We start from the raw sequence: 19,474 nt of genomic DNA, 5'->3' as shown, positions 1-19,474 counted from the left end.
AGATGATACAAGGTCAGAAAAAGAGTATAGGATCAGACGCTTAGGAGTTCACAAGGAAGGTGATGCCATTTTAAATAGGGTGGTCAGGGTAGGCTTTATTCAGAAGGTTACATTTGAACAAAGACTCAAAAGAGGGTGAGGTAGGAGGACTATGTAGAGGAAACTGAAATATGTGAAAGAAAAGAACCAAGTGGTACAAAGGCTCTGTTGTTGGAAGCAGGCCTGTTGTGCAAAGACAGCTAGACCAGAGTGAGCACGGGTGAGAAGAGAAGTAAGGGGGCAGACCTTGAAGGGCCTTACAAACTGATTTGACTTGACTCTTTCCTGATTGACGTGGAAAGCCATCAAAGGGTTTTAAACAGAAGAATGAAATCGTATCTTAGGTTTTAAAAGGATCTTTGTTCATCAAAAATAGAACAAGGGACACCAGTCACATTGGCTGTTGCCGTACTCCAGGGTAAGAAGATAATTATTCTGACTAGAGTGGTACATGGAAGAGGTGAAGAAAGGAGTTGGACTTGGGATACCTTGGAGATATTGCATGTTCAGTTCTAGACCTCTGTAGTAAGCCAGTCACAGAATTTTTTGCTTTCCCTGTATATATAGAAGTTATGTTTATACTATACTGTGGCCTATTAAGTACAATACCATTTTGTCTAAAAAACATAGATACCTGGCCAGGCGTGGTGGCTCACACCTGTAATCCCAGCACTTTGGGAGGCCCAGGTGGGTGTATCACAAGGCCAGGAGTTCAAGACCAGCCTGGCCAAGAAGATGAAACAGTGTCTCTACTAAAATACAAAAATTAACCAGACACGGTGGCGGGCACCTATAATCCCAGCTACTCGGGAGGCTGAGGCAGAAGAATCACTTGAACCCGGGAGGTGGAGATTGCAGTGAGCCAAGATGACACACTGCACTCTACCCAAGGCACCAGAGCAAGACACTATCTCAAAAAAAAAAAAAATGTATGTACCTTAATTTCAAAAATACTTTCTTGCTAAAAACTGCTAACAATCGCTGAAATGATCTTCTAGAGGTGCATTTAAAAATAATAATAAATAAATAAAAATTAAAAACTGCTAACAGATCATGTCAGCCTTATGCAAGTCGTAATCTTTTTGCCGGTGGAGGGCCTTGCCTCAGTGTTGACAGCCACTGACTGATCAAGGTGGTGGTTGCTGAAAGTTGGGATGGCCATGACAATTGCTTAAAATAAGACAACAATGAAGTTTGCCACATCCATTGATTTGTCTTTTCACAAAAGATTTCTCTGTAGTGTGCAATGCTGTTTCATAGTATTTTACCCACAGTAGAACTTCTTTCAAAATTGGAGTCAATCCTTTCAAACCCTGCCTCTAAGTTTATGTAGTATTCTAAATCCTTTGCTGTCATGTCAGCATATTCACAGCATCTTTACTAAGAGTAGATTTCATCTGAAGAAACCACTTTTATTGCTCATCCCTAAGAAGCAACTCCTCTTCCATTCAAGTTTTATTCACATCTACATATGCCACTTCTAATTCTTGTTCTCTTGCTGTTTCTACTGCATCTTCAGTGACTTCTCCACTGAAATATTGAACCCTTCAAAGTCATCCATGAAAGTTGGAATTAACTTCTTCCAACCTCCTGTTAACATTGCCATTTTAACCTCCTTTGGCCGAGTTTTTTGTTTTTTGTTTTTTTGAGTCAGAGTGCACTCCAGTTACCTAGGCTAGAGTGCACAGGCACAATCTCAGCTCACTACAACCTCTGCCTCCCAGGTTCAAGCAGTTCTCCTGCCTCAGCCTCCTGAGTAGCTGGGATTATAGGCCCATGCCATCACGTCCAGCTAATTTTTTTTTTCTGTTTTGTATTTTTAGTAGAGACAGGGTTTCATCATCTTGGACAGGCCGGTCTCGAACTCCTGACCTCAGGTGATCCACCCACCTCAGCCTCCCAAAGTGCTGGAATTACAGACATGAGCCACTGTGCCCAGCTACAAATATTCTTAATGGCATTTAGAATGGTGGCTCCTCTAGGAGGTTTTCAATGGACTTTGCCCAGATCCATCATATATTTCTTAAATAATAAGACTTGTAACCTGAAATTACTCCTTGATCCTTGGCTGCAGAATGGATCTTGTATTAGCAGGCATGAAAACAACATGCATCTCCTTGTACGTTTTCACCAGAGCTCTTGGGTGAGAAATTGCCTTGTCAACGAGCAGTAATATTTGGAAAGAAATCTTTTTTCTGAGCAGTAGGTCTCAACAGTGGTTTTTAAATATTCGGTAAACCATGTTATAAATAGATGTGCTGTTACCTAAGCTTTGTTGTGCATTTATGGAGCACAGGCAGAGTAGATTTAGCATAATTCTTAAGGTCTCTAGAATTTTCAGAATGGCAGATGAGCGCTGACTTCAACTTAAAATCACCAGCTGCCTTAGTCCCTAATAAGAGAGTCAGCCTATCCTTTGAAGCTTTGAAGCCAGGTACTGACTTTTCTCTAGATGGCATCTTCTAGATGGCTGTTTCATCTCCATGGAAAATCTTAATTCAGTGTGGCCATGTTCATCAATGATCTTAGCTATATCTTCTGGATAACTTGCTGCAACTTGAACATCAGCATTTAATGCTTCATCTTGCACTTTAATGTGATAGGGTTGGCTGCTTTTCTTAAACCTCATGAATCAGTCTCTTTTAGCTTCCAGCTTTCTCTGTAGCTTCTACTCTGTAGAATTAAAGAGAGTCAGGGCCTTGCTCTGGATTAGGCTTTGGCTTAAGAGAATGCTATGGCAAAGCAAGGTGTGGTAGCTCGCGCCTGGAGTCCCAGCACTTTGGCAGGTTGAGGCAGGTGGGTCACCTGAGATCAGGAGTTCAAGACCAGCCTGGCCAACATGGTGAAACTCCATCTCTACTAAAAATACAAAAATTAGCCAGGAGTGATGATGCGTGCCTGTAATCCTAGCTACTTGGGAGGTGGAGGCACAAGAATCACTTGAACCCAGAAGGCGGAGATTGCAGTGAGCCAAGACCATACCATTGCACTCCAGCCTCAGCAATGAGCAAAACTCTGTCTCAAAAATAAAAATAAAAAAAAAGAATGCTGTGCCTGCTTAGCTCTTCTATCCAGACCACTAAAGCTTTCTCCCTATCAGCAATAAAGCTGTTTTGCTTCTTTATCATGTGTGTATTCGCTAGAGTAGCATTTTTAACTTCAACAACTTTTCCTTTGCATTCATAGCTTGTCTGTTTGGCACTAAAGACCTCGCGTTGAGCCTCTCTCGGCTTTCAGCATGTCTTCCTCACTAACCTTATCATTCCCAGCTTTTGGTTTGAAGTGAGAGATGTGCAAGTCGTCTTTCACTGGAACACTTATAGGCCATTGTAGGGCTACTAATTGGCCTAAGTGGGAGAGGAAGGGAGTTGGGAGAACAGCATTTGGTAGGGCAATGAGAACATGCATAACATTTTTCAATTTAAGCTTGCCGTCTTATATGGCAAGCTTATAAGTTTGTGGTGCCCCGAAATGATTTCAATAGCAACATCAAAGATCACAGATCAACATGCAGATACAATAATAATGAACAACTTGGAAATACTGCAAGATCACCAAAATGTGACACAGATAGAAAGTGAGTACTTGCTGTTGGAAGAGTGGCACTGGTAGGCTTGCTTGCATGGTTGCTACAAACTCTTAATTTGTCAAACAAAAAACTGCACTACCTGCAAAGTGCAGTACAGCAAAGCACAATAAAATGAGATATGCCTGTGTGTTTTGAAGATACACCCAACAGGATTTCCTGATGTGGGGTTGAGAGAAAGAGAAGGGTCAAAATTAACTCTAGAGTTTTGTACTGAGCAACTAGAAGGACAGAGTTGCAGTCAGCTGAATTGAAGAAGGCAGAGGGTAGAGTAAGTTTCAGAGGTACAATCAGTAGTACAATTTGGACATGTTCGATTTCAGGTATCTCCTGGATATCCAAGAGGAAGTAGCAAGTAGGCAGTTAATATTTGAGTTTGGTATATGAGGGAAAGGACTGGACTAGAAATAGAAATTTAGTAGTCACTAGTGTAGATGTGAAGCCATGGATCTGAATGAGATCACCAAGGAAGGAAAAAGCCCGGGGACTGAGCTGTGGTACAAAGCTGACTTGGGAAAATTACAATTTCTTAGTGGTATTACTAGAAACTCAGGTCTCAGCTACATACTAGATGTCCAGTTCCAATAGCAGCAGAAAGCTGCACTAAAAATTAAACATTCCATGGTGATTTTCCTAACTCTTTGAAGTTTGGATGGGCCTTAAAAGGATATTGTTTGAATATAGTCATTTTTAAATAAAATTAAGTTTTCATAAAAATTTTATTTATTTATTTTTGAGACAGTCTCACTCTGTTGCCCAGGCTGGAGTACAGTGGCACAATCTCGGCCTCCCAAGTAGCTGGGACTATAGGCATCTCCCACCATGCCCAGCTAATTTTTTGTATTTTTGGTAGAGACAGGGTTTCACCATGTTAGCCAGGATGGTCTCGATCTCCTGACCTCGTGACCCACCCACTTCGGCCTCCCAAAGTGCTGGGATTACAGGCGTAAGCTACCACACCCAGCCAAAAACTTTAAAGGAAACCAGTTTTCCTCTGGGTACATTTTCAATAATAAACATAGGCCTTATGAATCTCTTCATTGACACTACAACTGTTCTTGGATAGGCATACCGTAATTCTAAAACTTTTTTCATATTTTTTTAGAGAACATTTTAGATTTTTTTTAGGTAGATACACAGCATTTATTGTACTAATTTGCTATTATTTTTTTCCTTCAACTTTTAAGTTCAGGAGTATATGTGCAGGATGTTTAGGTTTGTTTTACAGTTAAATTTTTTTTCACATTTTTGTATCAGAAATTGGGGCACATATTACAGCAAGGGCACCTTATACTCACTGTCATCCTGGATTAAGGGTGTGTTTTTCCGCAGAGAATGGCAATGGTGGTCTCAACACTACCAAGGAAACATTAAATTTTCTGCTGGAGGTTTTTTTGGACCACCGATATGTATTCAGACTGTACACTTGCATAAGTACTGTTGCATAGTGCAAATTCTAAGAATAAGTTAGTTTTTCTCCCTTCCTGCAGTGTCCAGAATATGTCACATAAGTTTTCTTCACTGCCCTTTTCTGTGGATTGGGTTTGTACTTCTCATCCTCACTCTTTGTTTTACATGAAGATTGAGTCTGCATTTTTTTTTTTTAACACTCTCATCTTTTTATTCTTGGTATGGTATAAAACATCTGTATTACAAGCACTGGCATCTTAGATGGGAAAATGATATTGTGGTGGTTTTTTTTTCCCATATTACCGAGAGTCCTTTCTGTGTCTCTCAGTGTCAGTTCTGTGAATCCTTACATTGTCAGAGGGAGTTAGGAAGGTGATAAAAGGGTGACCAGTCATATGATTCTGTGGAATTAAATTCACAACAATAAAAAGTGTGGGCGGACTGCCTGAACTCAATGATATTATCCACTTCATTTCAAGATTTTGTTTCAAAGTTAATTTGGCCTTAATCTTGCCCACCAAGAGTTAAACCTAAATACTCAATTACTTGTTCTTGCTCCAAGGGAAAGTGTACATTGAGACCTTTATTAAAAAAGGTCCAGACTAAAATATGCTTGAGAGAGTCCACAACCCTTGTGGATTCACCCAAAACAGTAAAAAACAAATACATAAATATATGTATACATATATATATTTGATGCGAGGTTGAGAGAAAGAGCAGGGTCAAAATTGACTCTAGAGTTTTGTCCTGAGCAACTAGAAGGACAAAGTTGCGGTCAGCTGAATTGAAGTATGTGTGTATGTGTGTGTATATACACACAGATATACATGTATACTTTATACACACACACACACATTTACATAAACTTAAATATTTAATATATATTTTATATGTATATATAATATGTATATATATATGCATACATTTACATAAACTTCTGTGTTTATATTTTATATGTATTTGTTTTTAAATTATAGTATACTTGCAGCAAAATTCACCCTTTTAGTATATAGTTCTGAGTTTTGACAAACCCATAGGGTCATGTAATCAACAACTTGGTTAACTCAAACCAGTGAATGTAGCTTATTCCAGAAGATTATGTTAGTGGAACCTTGTAGCATATAGCATTTTTAGTCTGGCTTCTTTCTTTTAGATAATACATTTCATATTGGTTGGTGTAATAGGCTATATCAGTTCTTTACACCACTTTATTACGGAATAGTATTTCATTGGCTGGCAGTGTCACTGTGTGTTTATTCATTCACCAGTTGAAGACTTTTGGGTTGTTTCCAGTATGGAGTTATTATAAATAAACCCACTGTAAATATTTACATACAGATTTTAACAGTTTTTTAATAACCACTGTTCCAGTTTGTATTCCCATGAGAAACATATGAGAGTTTCAGTTGTTCCACATCCTGGTTAACACTCTGTATGGCAAGGTTTGAGTTTTTAGTAATGCAAGGCATTCAGATAGGTGTACGGTGTTAGGACATTTTTATTTTAATTTGCGTTCCCCTGTGACAGTTGATGCTGAGCATCTTTTTATTTGTCATCCATATGTTTTCCTTGGTGAAGAGTTGGTTCAGTTCTTTTGCATGTTTCTTAAGTTGTTTGTTTTTTCATTGAGTTCATGAGAGTTTCTTATATGTTCAGGATACAAGTTCTTCTTGAGATATGTTATTTATCAGCCTTTCCTTCCATTTTGTGTCATGTCTTTTCACTCTTTTTATATAATCTTTGAAAGAGCAAAAGTTTATAATTTTCATGGAGTCCAGTTTATCAAATTGTTATTTTATGGGTCATGCTTTGGGAGTTGTAGCTAGGAAATACACAAATATTGTCTCCATTTTTTTTTTCCTAGAAGTACAGCTGGCCCTCTGTATCCATGGGCTTCTTATCCGTGAATCCAGTCAACCACAGGTCAAAACTATTAGAGGAAAAAAAATAGTGCTTCTGTACTGAACAAGACTTTTTTCTTATCTGTGCATGTTCAGACAAATAATACAGGATAACAACTATTTACATAGCATTTACATTGTATTGAGTATTAAGGTAATGTGGAGATTATTTACAGTATAATCCCCAGGATGATACATACATATCCAGGAGGATAGGCATAGGTTATATGCAAATGCTACGTTGTTTTACAGCAGAGACTTCAGCATCCGCAGATGTTGGTATCTGCAGGAAGTCCTGGAACCAATCCCACAGATACTAAGGGACGACCACAGTAGTTTTAGATTTTGCATTTAGATCTACAGTCCATTTTTAGCTACTGTTTGCTTATGGCATGAAATAGGAATTGAGGATTGTTTTGATTTGTTTTATATATGGATATTCATTTGTTCCTCAACTATTGGTTGAAAAGACTATCCTTTTTCATTGAAATCCCATTGCATTTTTGTTGCAAGTCAGTTAACCTATGTGTGAGTCTGGTTTTCGACTCTTCACTGTGTTCTAACACATATCTAATAGACTCTGAAATACGTACCCTTTCACGAGTTCATACTGTTTTGGTAACTGTGGCTTTATATTAATTCTTAGATATTATGAATCCTCTGGTTTTGATTTTCTTTTTCAGAATTGCTTTGGCTTTTCTTATTTCCTTTCTTTATCATCTAAATTTTAGAATCAGGCTGTCAGTTTCTTTAAAAAAGAATTTGGGATTTTTTATAATTTTTTTAAATTAACTTTAAATGTACAGAAAAGTAATATTCTCCATATATTCCTCACTCTAACGTTCCTCTATTGTTAACTTTTTTTTTTTTTTTTTTTTGAGACGGAGTGTCGCTCAGTCACCAAGCTGGAGTGCAGTGGCACAATCTCAGCTCACTGCAACCTCCGCCTTTCGGGTTCAAGCGATTCTCCTGGGACTAAAGGTGCCCACCACCATGCCCAGTTAATTTTTTGTATTTTAGTAGAGACGGGATTTCACCACGTTGGCCAGGATGGTCTCAATCTCTTAACCTTGTGATCCGCCCTCCTCGGGCTCCCAAAGTGCTGGGATTACAGGCATGAGCCACCATGCCCAGCCTAATGTTAACATCTTATATAATCATTGTACATTAATATATAATATAGTACATTCTTATATCATCATAGTATATTTTTCTGATGTTATATTCCTCATCCTAACACTCTTCTAATGTTAACATCTTATATAATCATAGTACAATTTTTAAACCAGGAAACTAGCATTGGTACGATACCATTAACTAAAGAACTTACATGAATTTCATCAGTTTTTCTATCAATGTATTACTTTTTCTGTTTTAGGATCTTATTTCACATTGCATTTAATTGTTACTTCTCCTTAGACTGAAATTTTGATTGCACTTCTTTGGATATATAAAACCATTTCAGAAGAACTAACATGTAATATTGAGTCTTCTAACCCATCAACACAGTATCTCCATTTATTTGTCTTCTTTGGTTACTTTCAGTAGTGTTTAACAGTTTTCAGCTTAAAGAACCTGCACATTATTAGATTTATACCTCAGTGTTTCTTTGTGTGTGTGTTATGCTAAATGGTACTTTTTAAATATTAGAATTCCAGTTGTTCATTGCTAGTATATGGAGATACAATTGATCATTTGATGTTGACCTTGATTCCCATGACTTTGTTAAACTCTTTTCTTAGTTTTAGGAGCATTTTTATAGATATTTTTAGAAATTCTCTATATATTAAGGCATGTTATCTGAATAAAAACGTGTTTTTCTTCTGTACTAAGGTGTAATGCCTTTTATTTCTTTTTTGTGCCACTTTGCACTTCTTTTTTTTTGTCGAGACAGAGTTTCATTCTGTCACCAGGCTGGAGTGCAGTGCCACGATCTTGGCTCACCGCAACCTCTGCCTCCCAGGTTCAAGTGATTTTCCTGCCTCAGCCTCCCGAGCAGCTGGGACTACAGGCGTGCACCACCATGCCCGGCTAATTTTTGCATTTTTAGTAGAGACAGGGTTTCGCCATGTTGGCCAGGATGATCTTGATCTCTTGACCTCATAATCCACCCGCCTCGGCCTCCCGAAGTGCTGGGATTACAGGTGTGAGCCACCGCACCCGGTCCTTTTTGCACTTGTAGTACAGTGTTAGATAGCTGTCATAAGAGAGGGCATCCTTGCCTTATTTTAAATTTTGGAGGAAAAGCATTTCATTCACCATTAAATACTATGGTAGGTCCTAGGACAGGAGTATCCAATCTTTTGGCTTCCCTGGGCCACATTGGAAGAAGGATAGTCTTGGGCCACACATAAAATACACTAATAATAGCTGATGAGCTTTAAATAATAATTTTTAAAAAGCAATAAAAAGTCTTAATATTTTTTTTAAAAGTTTGCAAATTTGTGTTGGGCCTAATTCAGAACTATCCTGGGCTACAGGTTAGACAAGCTTCTTCTAGGGTTTTTGTAGATATTCTTTGTAATGTTGAAGGAGTTCTTTTCTGTTGACTTAGTTTACTGAGATTTTTAATCATGAATCAATATTAAATTTTGTCAACTTATATGCTGCTATTGAGATGATCTTGTGCTTTTTCTTTACTCTGTTGATAAGTAAATTGCATCGATTTGATTTTTTGAATGTTGAACTAGAATTGCATTTCTTAGATAAAAATTACTTGGTCATGATGTGTTATCTATTTTATATCTTGCCTCGATTCAGTTTGCCAGTATTTTGTAGAAAGTTGTGTTTCTGTGTTTATGAAGGATATTGGCTTATAGTTTTCAGGTTTTTGTGTGGTCTTGATATCAGGGTAATGCTGAATTAGGAATGTTCTCTCCTGTATGTTGGAAAGTTCATGTAATGTAGGTTTGTTTTCTCCCTTCCCTTCTCCCTTCTCCCTTCTCCCTTCTCCCTTCTCCCTTCTCCCTTCTCCCTTCTCCCTTTTTTTGATGGAGTCTCACTCTGTTGCCAGGCTGGAGTGCAGTAGCACGATCTCAGCTCACTGCAACCTCCACTTTCCGGGTTCAAGCGATTCTCCTGCCTCACCCTCCCGAGTAGCTGGGACTACAGGTGCGCACCACTACACCCAGCTAATTTTTGTATTTTTAGTAGAGACAGGTTTTCACTGTGTTAGCCAGAATGGTCTTGATCTCTTGACCTTGTGATCCGCCCGCCTCAGCCTCCCAAAGTGCTGGGATTACAGGCATGAGCCACTGCACCCAGCCAGTGTTATTTCTTTCTTAAATGGTTAGTAGAGAATTCTGTTCCACCAGTGAAATCATTTAAGCTTGGGATTTTCTTTGTGCGAACATTTTAAATCACAAATCAAATTTTAACTGTGTGTAGGACTATTTCAGTTTGAGTGAGCTTTGGCAGATTGTGTCACATCTAGCAGACTGTCAAAGAATGTGTCCATTTCTCCTAGCTGCTAAATTTATGAGCATAAAGTTGCTTGTAATACTCCCTTATCAGTCTTTTATGTGTAAAGGATATGCAGTGATGTCCACATTATCCACATTTTAGTTCCTTGTATTTTTTGACTTTTCCCTTTTTATCACGGTCACTCTGTGTAGGGTTTTATCCATTTTACAAACTTTTTGAGGCACCAGCTTCAGTTTTATTAGGGTTTTTTTGCTACATTCTGTTTTCTAGCTCATTAATTTTTACTTTATTATCCTTCATTTTACTTATTCTGGATTTAATTTATTCTTTTTCTAGTGTCTCAAAGTGGATTATTGATGTGAAACATTTCCATTCAAAATAAACATGTAATGCTATAAATTTTCCTCCAAATACTGCTTTAACTGCAGCCTGTGGATTATAATATGTTTTCATTTCTAATCAATTCAAAATATTTTATAATTTATCTTGTTACTACTTATTTCACCACTGACTTATTTTAGAAGTATGTTGTTTAATTTCAAACTATTTGAGGATTTGCCAGATGTCTTTCTGTTACTAATTTCTGGCTCAGCTGTGAATAGCACCCAGTGTCTACAGCTTCCAGGATTTATGTGCCTAGTTCACACAGCCTCTAGCAATGTGTAAAAGCTGCATTTCTAGCTGACGCTCCTGTCTGATAGCCTCATCTTCTTCCCTTCTCTGCCATGGGTGAGCTAGCATTCACATTCTGTCTGTCCTTGGAGGTGCTTGTCTTTCCTACAATTTTGGGCTAGTTGATAATCTCACTCCGTGAGATTATGGGTTCAAGAAAAGTTGTGAATTATTATAATTATTCTTTTGTTGCACTACATTACTGTAATATAATGCAACAAAAGAATAATTACAATAATTTAGAACTTGTAAATTATTCTTTTGTTGATGGTAATGTAGGAGACATACTCTCTATAGCTTTCTTCAGACTAAGGTGATGCCAGAGTCTCACTACCATGTATTTTAAGCTATAATTTAGGTAGCATTTTAAAGTTCTAGCCATAGAGGCCGAATGAGAGAGGTTGATGGCTTTACATATTAACATGCATATTAAGGCTTTGTTGCAGGGCAGAACCACAATTTCAGTCCCTTGAACATGGAGTAGCCCTACTGTTTTGCAGTAGTAACATTTTATTTTATTAACTACAGTAACATTCTAAATCTGCAGAAAGTAACAGGAGTGAGTTCCTGCACATGCATTCACCCCTGCATTCTTTCCTAATTTAAGTTGTTGGGACATTTTGTGCCTTGTGGGGATGATTTCAGAAGGCTGAGGCCTGGGTTTATTCTTTGGACTAAAACAAGCCACTGCTTGGTAGTACAGTAGTATATCTATATGAAAAGCTCAGCTTCAATGCAACTCCTATCTGATTGTCTGATCATGGAACAGCCTGTAATTAGGTACTTCATGACAGCCTAGTGATTGTTAAATGAACAGAATCCAGAGAAACCATCTGTTGTACAAGGCTGTGGCTGGTAATTGACAAAGGTATGTGACTGTAGACATTCAATATGGAAGTCATCTTTTTAGGTATTTTCCATTGCTAATTTAAAGCTTAAACTTTTAAAGTAAAATAAACTAGTTTATGGAAATGATTCTAAAATACTTGTTTAAGGAACTTGAACTGTATAATTTTTTTCTTGTTAGGAATTTAACTTTATTTATTTTCTTTTTCAGAAAATTCTTCCAGGAGGAAATACATCATTTGATGTAGTTTTTCTTGCAAGAGTAGTAGGAAATGTAGAAAATACTTTATTTATTAATACATCTAATCATGGGGTATTTACTTACCAGGTAAGAACCAGAATTAAAACTTATTTTATATAATATAATCATTTTCTCTGTCTTATCATATGACAGCCTTTTAAGAACTTGCTTCAGGAACTCAGAGGATAATAGCAAATGTAGGAGTTTAGACTTAGAGCATTTTTATACTTACGGTGAATATCTCTGTTCAAATCAGACTGAACAGGTGATTTTAAAGCAACAGTTAAAATGTTAATGTAAGATTGATTGACAAAAGCGTGGTGAAAAATCAGTTGCTGGAGAGGATGTGGAGAAATAGGAGTACTCTTACACAGTTGGTGGGAATGTAAATCAGTTCAACCATTGTCGAAGACAGTGTGGCGATTTCTCAAGGATCTAGAAATAGGAATTCCATTTGACCCAGCAATGCCATTACTGGATATATACCCAAAGAACTCTAAATCGTTCTACTATAAAGACACATGCACACGTATGTTCATTGCAGCCCTATTTACAATCACAAAGACCTGGAGCCAACCCAAATGACCATCAATGATAGACTGGACAAAGAAATTGTGGCACATATACACCATGGAATACTATGCAGCCATAAAAAACGATGAGTTCATGTCCTTTGTAGGGACATGGATGAATCCTGAAACCATCATTCTCAGCAAACTGACACAAGAACAGAAAACCAAACACCACATGTTCTCACTCATAGACGGGTGCTGAACAATGAGAACACATGGACTCAAGGAGAGGAGCATCACACACTGGGGGTAGTTGTGGGGGGATAGGGGAGGGACAGCAGATGGTGGGAAGGGTGGGGAGGGATAACATGGGGAGAAATGCTGGATATAATGTACACCTATGCAACAACCCTGCATGACCTGCGCATGTACCCCAGAACCTAAAGTAAAATAAAATTTAAAAAAAAAATTTTTGTTTAATTTTTGCTTTTACACACTTATGAAGCATACTTGATAATAGCATCAAGATTAAAATATTTATGCTTACTTTTCTTCAGTAAGTATATTGTTTACTTTTTTGATAAACTTATTTTTACATAGAATTTTGGTTTAGGTCATTAAAGAAAGTTAATGTTTATAGGAGTCACATAGTAAATCTTTTTGTATATCAGCCATTATTCTGTTTGTGAATCAAAATTTTTATATGTCAGGATTATTAAGCCTGGGTATGGTAGTTCACACTTGTAATCCCAGCACTTTGAGAGGCCAAGGTGGGAGGATCACTTGAAGCCAGGAGTTCAAGACCAGTCTGAGCAACAAAGCAAAACCTCATCTCTACAAAAAACATTTTTTAAAAATTAAGTGGGCACAGTGATGAGCACTTGTAGTCTCAGCTATTTGGGAGGCTGAAGTGGGAGAATCACTTGAGCCCAAGAGTTCAAGGCCACAAAGAACTATGATTACACCACTATACTCCACCCTGGGTGACAGATCAAGACCACATCTCTAAAAGAGGAAAAAGAAAGATTATTAAGAATAATTGCTCTGCTGGGCATGGTGGCTCACACCTGTAATCCCAGCACTTTGGGAGGCCAAGGTGGGTGGATCACAAGGTCAGAAATTGAAGACCAGCCTGACCAACATGGTGAAACCCCATCTCTACTAAAAATAGAAAAATGAGCTGGGCATGGTAGCACATACCTGTAATCCCAGCTACTCGGGAGGCTGAGGCAGAGAACTGCTTAAACCCAGGAGGTGGAGGTTGCAGTGAGCCAAGATCACGCCACTGCACGCCAGCCTAGGCAACAGAGTGAGACTCCATCTCAAATAAAAAATTAAAAAATTAAAATTTTTTAAAAATTAAATAATTGGCTCATATATGTCCAGCAGGTACTATACATGCATTTCTTGCCTATGTTATAGATACAATTATTCTTGAAGTTTTAAAAGGTTAAATAATTTGCCCAAGTCATGCTACTAGTAAGTTGTTGAGGGGGACTCAAACTCATGTCTTTGCAGCTCTGAAGACCATAATCTTTACCACTGTGCTGTGCTGCCAGTGGAACTCGAGTGTTAGCTCTGACACATTACTTTACGGTTCCTGTGCTTTTTTTTTTTTTTTTTAAACATTTCCTCCCCAGTACTCATTAACTGTGACACGTCATATAAAATAAGGGTCAGAGTCAGTGTTCCCTTTCAGTAAGGACCATGTCTTTTGCTTATGTACGGTAAGTCTTTATTGGTTGCTTAGTAGGCATTCAGTACACCATTGATGCTTGGTTCAGCAATTTTGAAGTGCTAGATAGATCATACCCATTTAGCATGCACTTGTTGAGTAAATGAAAAGACTATCATAAAAATGAAGGTCATTGCCCTATAGTGGCATCCCACAACAGACCTAGATGATGGCAGCCAATCTGGACAATATCAAAGGTCATGATCACGTTGTTCTCAAGGTGACCCCAGTGGCCAGCTGTGTTCTTTCTTTACCTCTCCACATCTAGTCTTTCACCAAGTCTTCTTCCTAAATATATCTCCAGTCTGTTTATTTCTTTCCTCCTTACTACCACTGCTGTCTTCCAAGCCACTCTCACTGGATTACACATTAGCTTTCTGAATGCCCTCCACTCTCCCCCAGCCCCTACGGCCATCTGTTATTTACTCTGTAGCTAGAGGGATTTTTTTTTTTTTAATCTTTTCATTGGTATCCAATCTGTCTCCAATACTATGATGTAAGTTTCTTGAGACCCAGCACATTATCTATTTTTTAACTGTTGAATTGTTCACTTTGTATATGTGCCTAGCACTTCATAGACACTTAACAAATGGCAATATATTAATAAAAATATTATTTGAATTACTGGCTTACCCTGCTTAGTCAACCTAGGGCCATCCTATGGGGGAATGCCCTGGGGCTGGGCTTGGTGTTTGAGAGGCTGTCTGGGCCGTGGATTCATCTTCTGATGGTTGGGGTCGGGAAATCTTCTGACTCCCTATTTTCTTCTGTTGTCTATTGCCTGACTTCTTGAAGGACAATTATTCAGTTTCTAATATATTAAAGAAATCATTCTAAATTCACATACTTAGTAAATCAAATATGTAGCCAAATCACGTACAGAAACGACATTTGTGGGTTTGTTTTAAATAAAGTGATTGTTAATATTTTTCCATATAAATTAGATTTGCCAGTCTCCCTAGATCAGTCAATTATAACTAAAAATGTTAATTGTAAAAGCAACTAAAATTTTATTTTTTCCTCCACTGAAACAGGTATTTGGTGTTGGAGTTCCAAATCCATATCGATTGAGGCCATTCCTTGGGGCTAGAGTCCCTGTGAATAGCAGTTTCTCACCTATAATAAACATCCACAATCCTCACAGTGAGCCTTTACAGGTGAGTTTATAATGGTGATTTTGAATAAGCTTCATTTTGGTGGGTATTAATGCTTAGCATGAAATCTCAGTTTGTTAGTTTCCAAGACTATTTAAAATAATAGGCTTTTATACATGTATTGAAGAGGGGTATTACTTTTAGTACCACTTGCTGTAGTCTGACTTTGAAATACAGTAGTCTGGATTTTGAATTTTTGGAACCATTTTTAAAACAACCGTGGCTTCGCTGGTGTTATAGTTTAGGCAGCTCTGCATTTAATTAAAGAAGAGTTTTCAGCTACACAAGGCTGCTTTTTTTCTTGCCTATAAACACCTTCTGGCCCAACATCCATGTTTTTTAAAGCAGTTCAAATTTATTTCTGGAAATAATTTTTGGTGATGGCAGCTAAGAAATTAAAATCTAGGGAAAGGGTAATATAGGATCATGATTAAAAGCAAACCTATTTTTTATTTAAAAATTCAACTTCTTATCTTACCTAATCTTCTAGTAGTAATTGTTTTCAAGTGTGAAATTCTTCCTCACTAGCTCCTTGTCTCTTCCACAGTGGCAGTGGCTAGTGTCATTCCTTTAGAGGTTTTCTGAAATCTCTACCTTACATCCTAGGGACTTAGCTATGTGACATGTGCAGTCTCTGTGGCTTCTAGTTGTGTTGTCTGTGTTAAGTGCTTTATAGAATAGTCCAGGGCTCCAAAGCTCTTTGGGACCAACACTGCAGGACTTAAAGCAGCTTGAAAATGACAGTAGAGGAAAAATGCTATATTTTGTGATAAGTATAGGGCTTTGGCAACTAAAATGGTTGTCGTCCCAGACCACCCTAGTATAAACATAAACAGTGGAAGGAGAAATGAGGAGGAACTAGAGGAAATGTTCAGAGTCTGAATAGTGAACTGCTTAGAAATTATAAGTGAAAGCAGCAACAACACTTGACAACAACTACTGATAAAAATACTCTGCCCCAGTTTTAATTTTTGTAGCTGGATATCTTCATCACAGAAGAACTGCTCTTATGTCCTGCTTTTCAGGTGGAAAGTATTCCCTCTTGTCCTCAACATACTTCTGTCGTTTACATCCTCTTGATACTTTAGGTAATGGTATATTTTTCCTGTTTTGGCTGTTATTACAAATCTATATAGAAACTCAGAAATTCTTCCTGCTTTCTTTCCTTTTAAAAAAAAAAAAGAAAGACAGGGTCTCACTCTGTCACTCAAGCTGGAGTGCAGTGGCACAATCATGGCTCACTGCAGCCTTGAACTCCTGGCCCCAAGTGATCCTCCTGCTTCAGCCTCCCAAAGTGTTGAGATTACAGACGTGAGCCACTATGCCTGGCCACTTACTCTGTCCTCTTACTCTGTTAGACCCTGATGCATGAGTTGCCCCGCACTGCTGTAGAAGGGCTGTTACAGAGCGCCCCAAGGGTGTACTGTAACACCTCATTGTGTTGGCCAGACCACAAGGATGAAGCTTGCAGGACTCAGCAGATGTTGGTCAGTCTATAATTGCTGGAGTTGCCTTACAGTCTGTGTGTTTTCTTCTCAACCTTTGGAGTTATCAAGCTACCACCCAGCACAATGATCTGTTTGAATTCAATTCATCTAGTCTTTTTCCAGTTAAAACATTTTAATTCAAGATTTACCACGGCAGACTCTTCACCAGCACGCAAGAGAGCAAATGGAACATGAAAGTTGCTCTCTTAGAACCAAATATAGATTGTTTGCCTGGTGAAGACACTCTTAACCTCGTAGTCCAGTGTTATTCTGTGTCATTAGTCTTGTCAATATTACAGTAAGAAAATATTGTAAAGCAAGAAAATGCATATGATTTGTTCATTATGCAATATAAACACATGAGTATGTTCAACTCAGGGAAAAAAAATGTTAACAATTCAAACATGAGTGAAGCAAAAACGTCCCTTTGAACTTCCTACTTCCCAGTCCAACTGTCCAGCAGAACTTTCTGTGATGATGCAGTAGTTCTTTTCTTGCTCTCTTCAAAACAGTAACTGCTAGCTATGTATGACTATTGATCTCTTGAATTCAGCTAGGGTGGCTGAAACTTTATTTCAACTAATTTAAATGTAAATAACCACATGTAGTTGATAGCCGTTGCATAGACAGCACAGCTGCAGTCCCAGCCCTTCCTCATGGATACCACTTTTGCCACCGTGTGTGTGTCAGTCAGACCTTTTTCTGTGTATACATGTGTGAGCACAGAAACATTTATTGTGGGAATTTGTTTACACAGAAAATATTCTGTATATAATGTTTGGCTTCTTTTTTTTCCTAAACTGTACTAAATTAGAACAAATAGCACTGGACTAAAAATAAAGAATGTGTCAGGTTCCTAGTTTTAATGTAATTGTTTCTTTGAATTTGTAATTTAGACTTTTTCTGTCTCCATTTGTTTATTCATCTTCCCTCTTATTGGTAGGCGACCTTTTAATCTTCTGTGGTTGTTTTTTGGTTTCTTTGTTTATTTTCCAGACCCCAGGCTGGAGTATAGTGGTGCATTCTTGGCTCACTGCAGCCTCAACCTCCCAGACTCAAACAATCCTCTCACCTTAGTCTCCGGAGTAGTTGGGACTACAGGTGCATGCCACCACATCTGACTAATGGTTTTTATTTTTTGTAGAGACAGAGTCTCACTATGTTGGCCAGGCTGGTCTCCAACTCCTGGGCTCAAGTGATCCCCACTACCTTGGCTTCCCAAAGTGCTGGGATTACAGGCATGAGCCACCGTGCCCGATCTAGTCTTATGTTTTCAAGCATTGTTATGTTTATTTGCTTGATACCTGGAAAGATCAATGAAATAATAGGTGTAATGTTTTCTAGTTTTCCAGAAAAAGTTCTACAGTCATCCTATCAGCTAAGGTGTTATTATTAGTAGTACAATAAGTATTATGGACAAGCACTGTAATAAATCAGGAGGAAATAATACACAAGGAAAATCTATGGCCCATTCAGTCTTTGCTAAATGCATTACTTTTATGCCAACAACCCCCCAGTCCCTGTCACAAAACAAAAACAAAAAAAAACCTTTCAGCTTATACTGAAGAATTGCCATTTTTCTCTATGTCCTTTTTTATTCACTCCTGGAGAACTTTTGTGATGAAACAAGTGAAAGTTTTTCCCCATTCTTATACTTTACCCCAAATTTAATTGAGTTAATTAAATATATTTTCTTTTTAAGAGCTAGGGTTAGCTTACCTTTAAAGGAAGGTCTCTTGCCTTATGACCCATTTTGTTTCTATATATTTACCCAAAAGAAAGGAAAGCAGGTGTCCACACCAAGACTTGTGCTCATTATCCACAGCAGCTTTCCAATGCCCAGACATTGGAAATAACTCAAATGTTCATCAGTGTGTGGATTGAAAAACTGCGGTATAATCAAATAGAAGTTAACTATTAATGCATAAACAATGTGGTAGACCTCAAAATAATTACACTGAGCAAAAGTCAGACACAAGAGTATATACTGTATTATTCCATTTACATAAAACTCCAGAAAATATGAGCTAGTCTGAAGTGATAGAGAGCAAGCAAATCATTGGTTGCCTAGAAATAGGAAGAGACAGAGAAGGATTGATGGATTGTACAAGGCATGAGGAAACTTTTGGAGATAATGGATACATTTAATATCTTATTACAAGCAATGATTTTATGCCGGAACACACACATCAGGATTCATCAAATTGTATACTTTAAATATGTATTATTTATTGTACATCAGTGATAACTCAAGCTGTTTTTAAAAAGCCATAAGCATAGGCATAAACCACAGAAACATTAGTACCTGTGATTTTGCTGCTAGTAGGAAGTAAATATTTTCATGTTCCATTAGAGTTGTTGTATGTATCTCAAAATAATATTTACATTCTTCACCATTTCACAAGTATGGCAGTTATTTGATCCACTGCTGGATCTTGTTATAAATGTATGCATAAAGAACCACTTTA

At 37.8% G+C, this 19,474-nt stretch overlaps 1 protein-coding gene across 6 annotated transcripts in view; it reads left to right on the top strand.

Annotated features, from left to right (window-relative positions):
- Positions 1 to 19,474, top strand: part of TMEM131 (transmembrane protein 131) — a 240,839-nt gene that overhangs the window by 146,383 nt on the left and 74,982 nt on the right. For all 6 annotated transcript variants that reach the window (XR_004261859.1, XM_032255357.1, XM_032255360.1 and 3 more), the window contains 2 exons: positions 12,089 to 12,205; positions 15,400 to 15,522. Coding sequence is in view for 5 of the 6 variants with exons in the window: in XM_032255357.1 (XP_032111248.1) it covers positions 12,089 to 12,205; positions 15,400 to 15,522 (240 nt within the window). In the remaining variant the exon portion in view is untranslated. The remainder of the gene's footprint in view (positions 1 to 12,088; positions 12,206 to 15,399; positions 15,523 to 19,474) is intronic.

This window comes from Sapajus apella, unplaced genomic scaffold (genome assembly GCF_009761245.1).
Source record: "Sapajus apella isolate SASKATOON/1434 unplaced genomic scaffold, GSC_monkey_1.0 scaffold89, whole genome shotgun sequence".
Classification (NCBI taxonomy): Eukaryota; Metazoa; Chordata; class Mammalia; order Primates; family Cebidae; genus Sapajus; species Sapajus apella.
The sequence above is the reverse complement of the archived record's forward strand: the minus strand, read 5'-3'. Positions and strand labels throughout refer to the sequence as shown.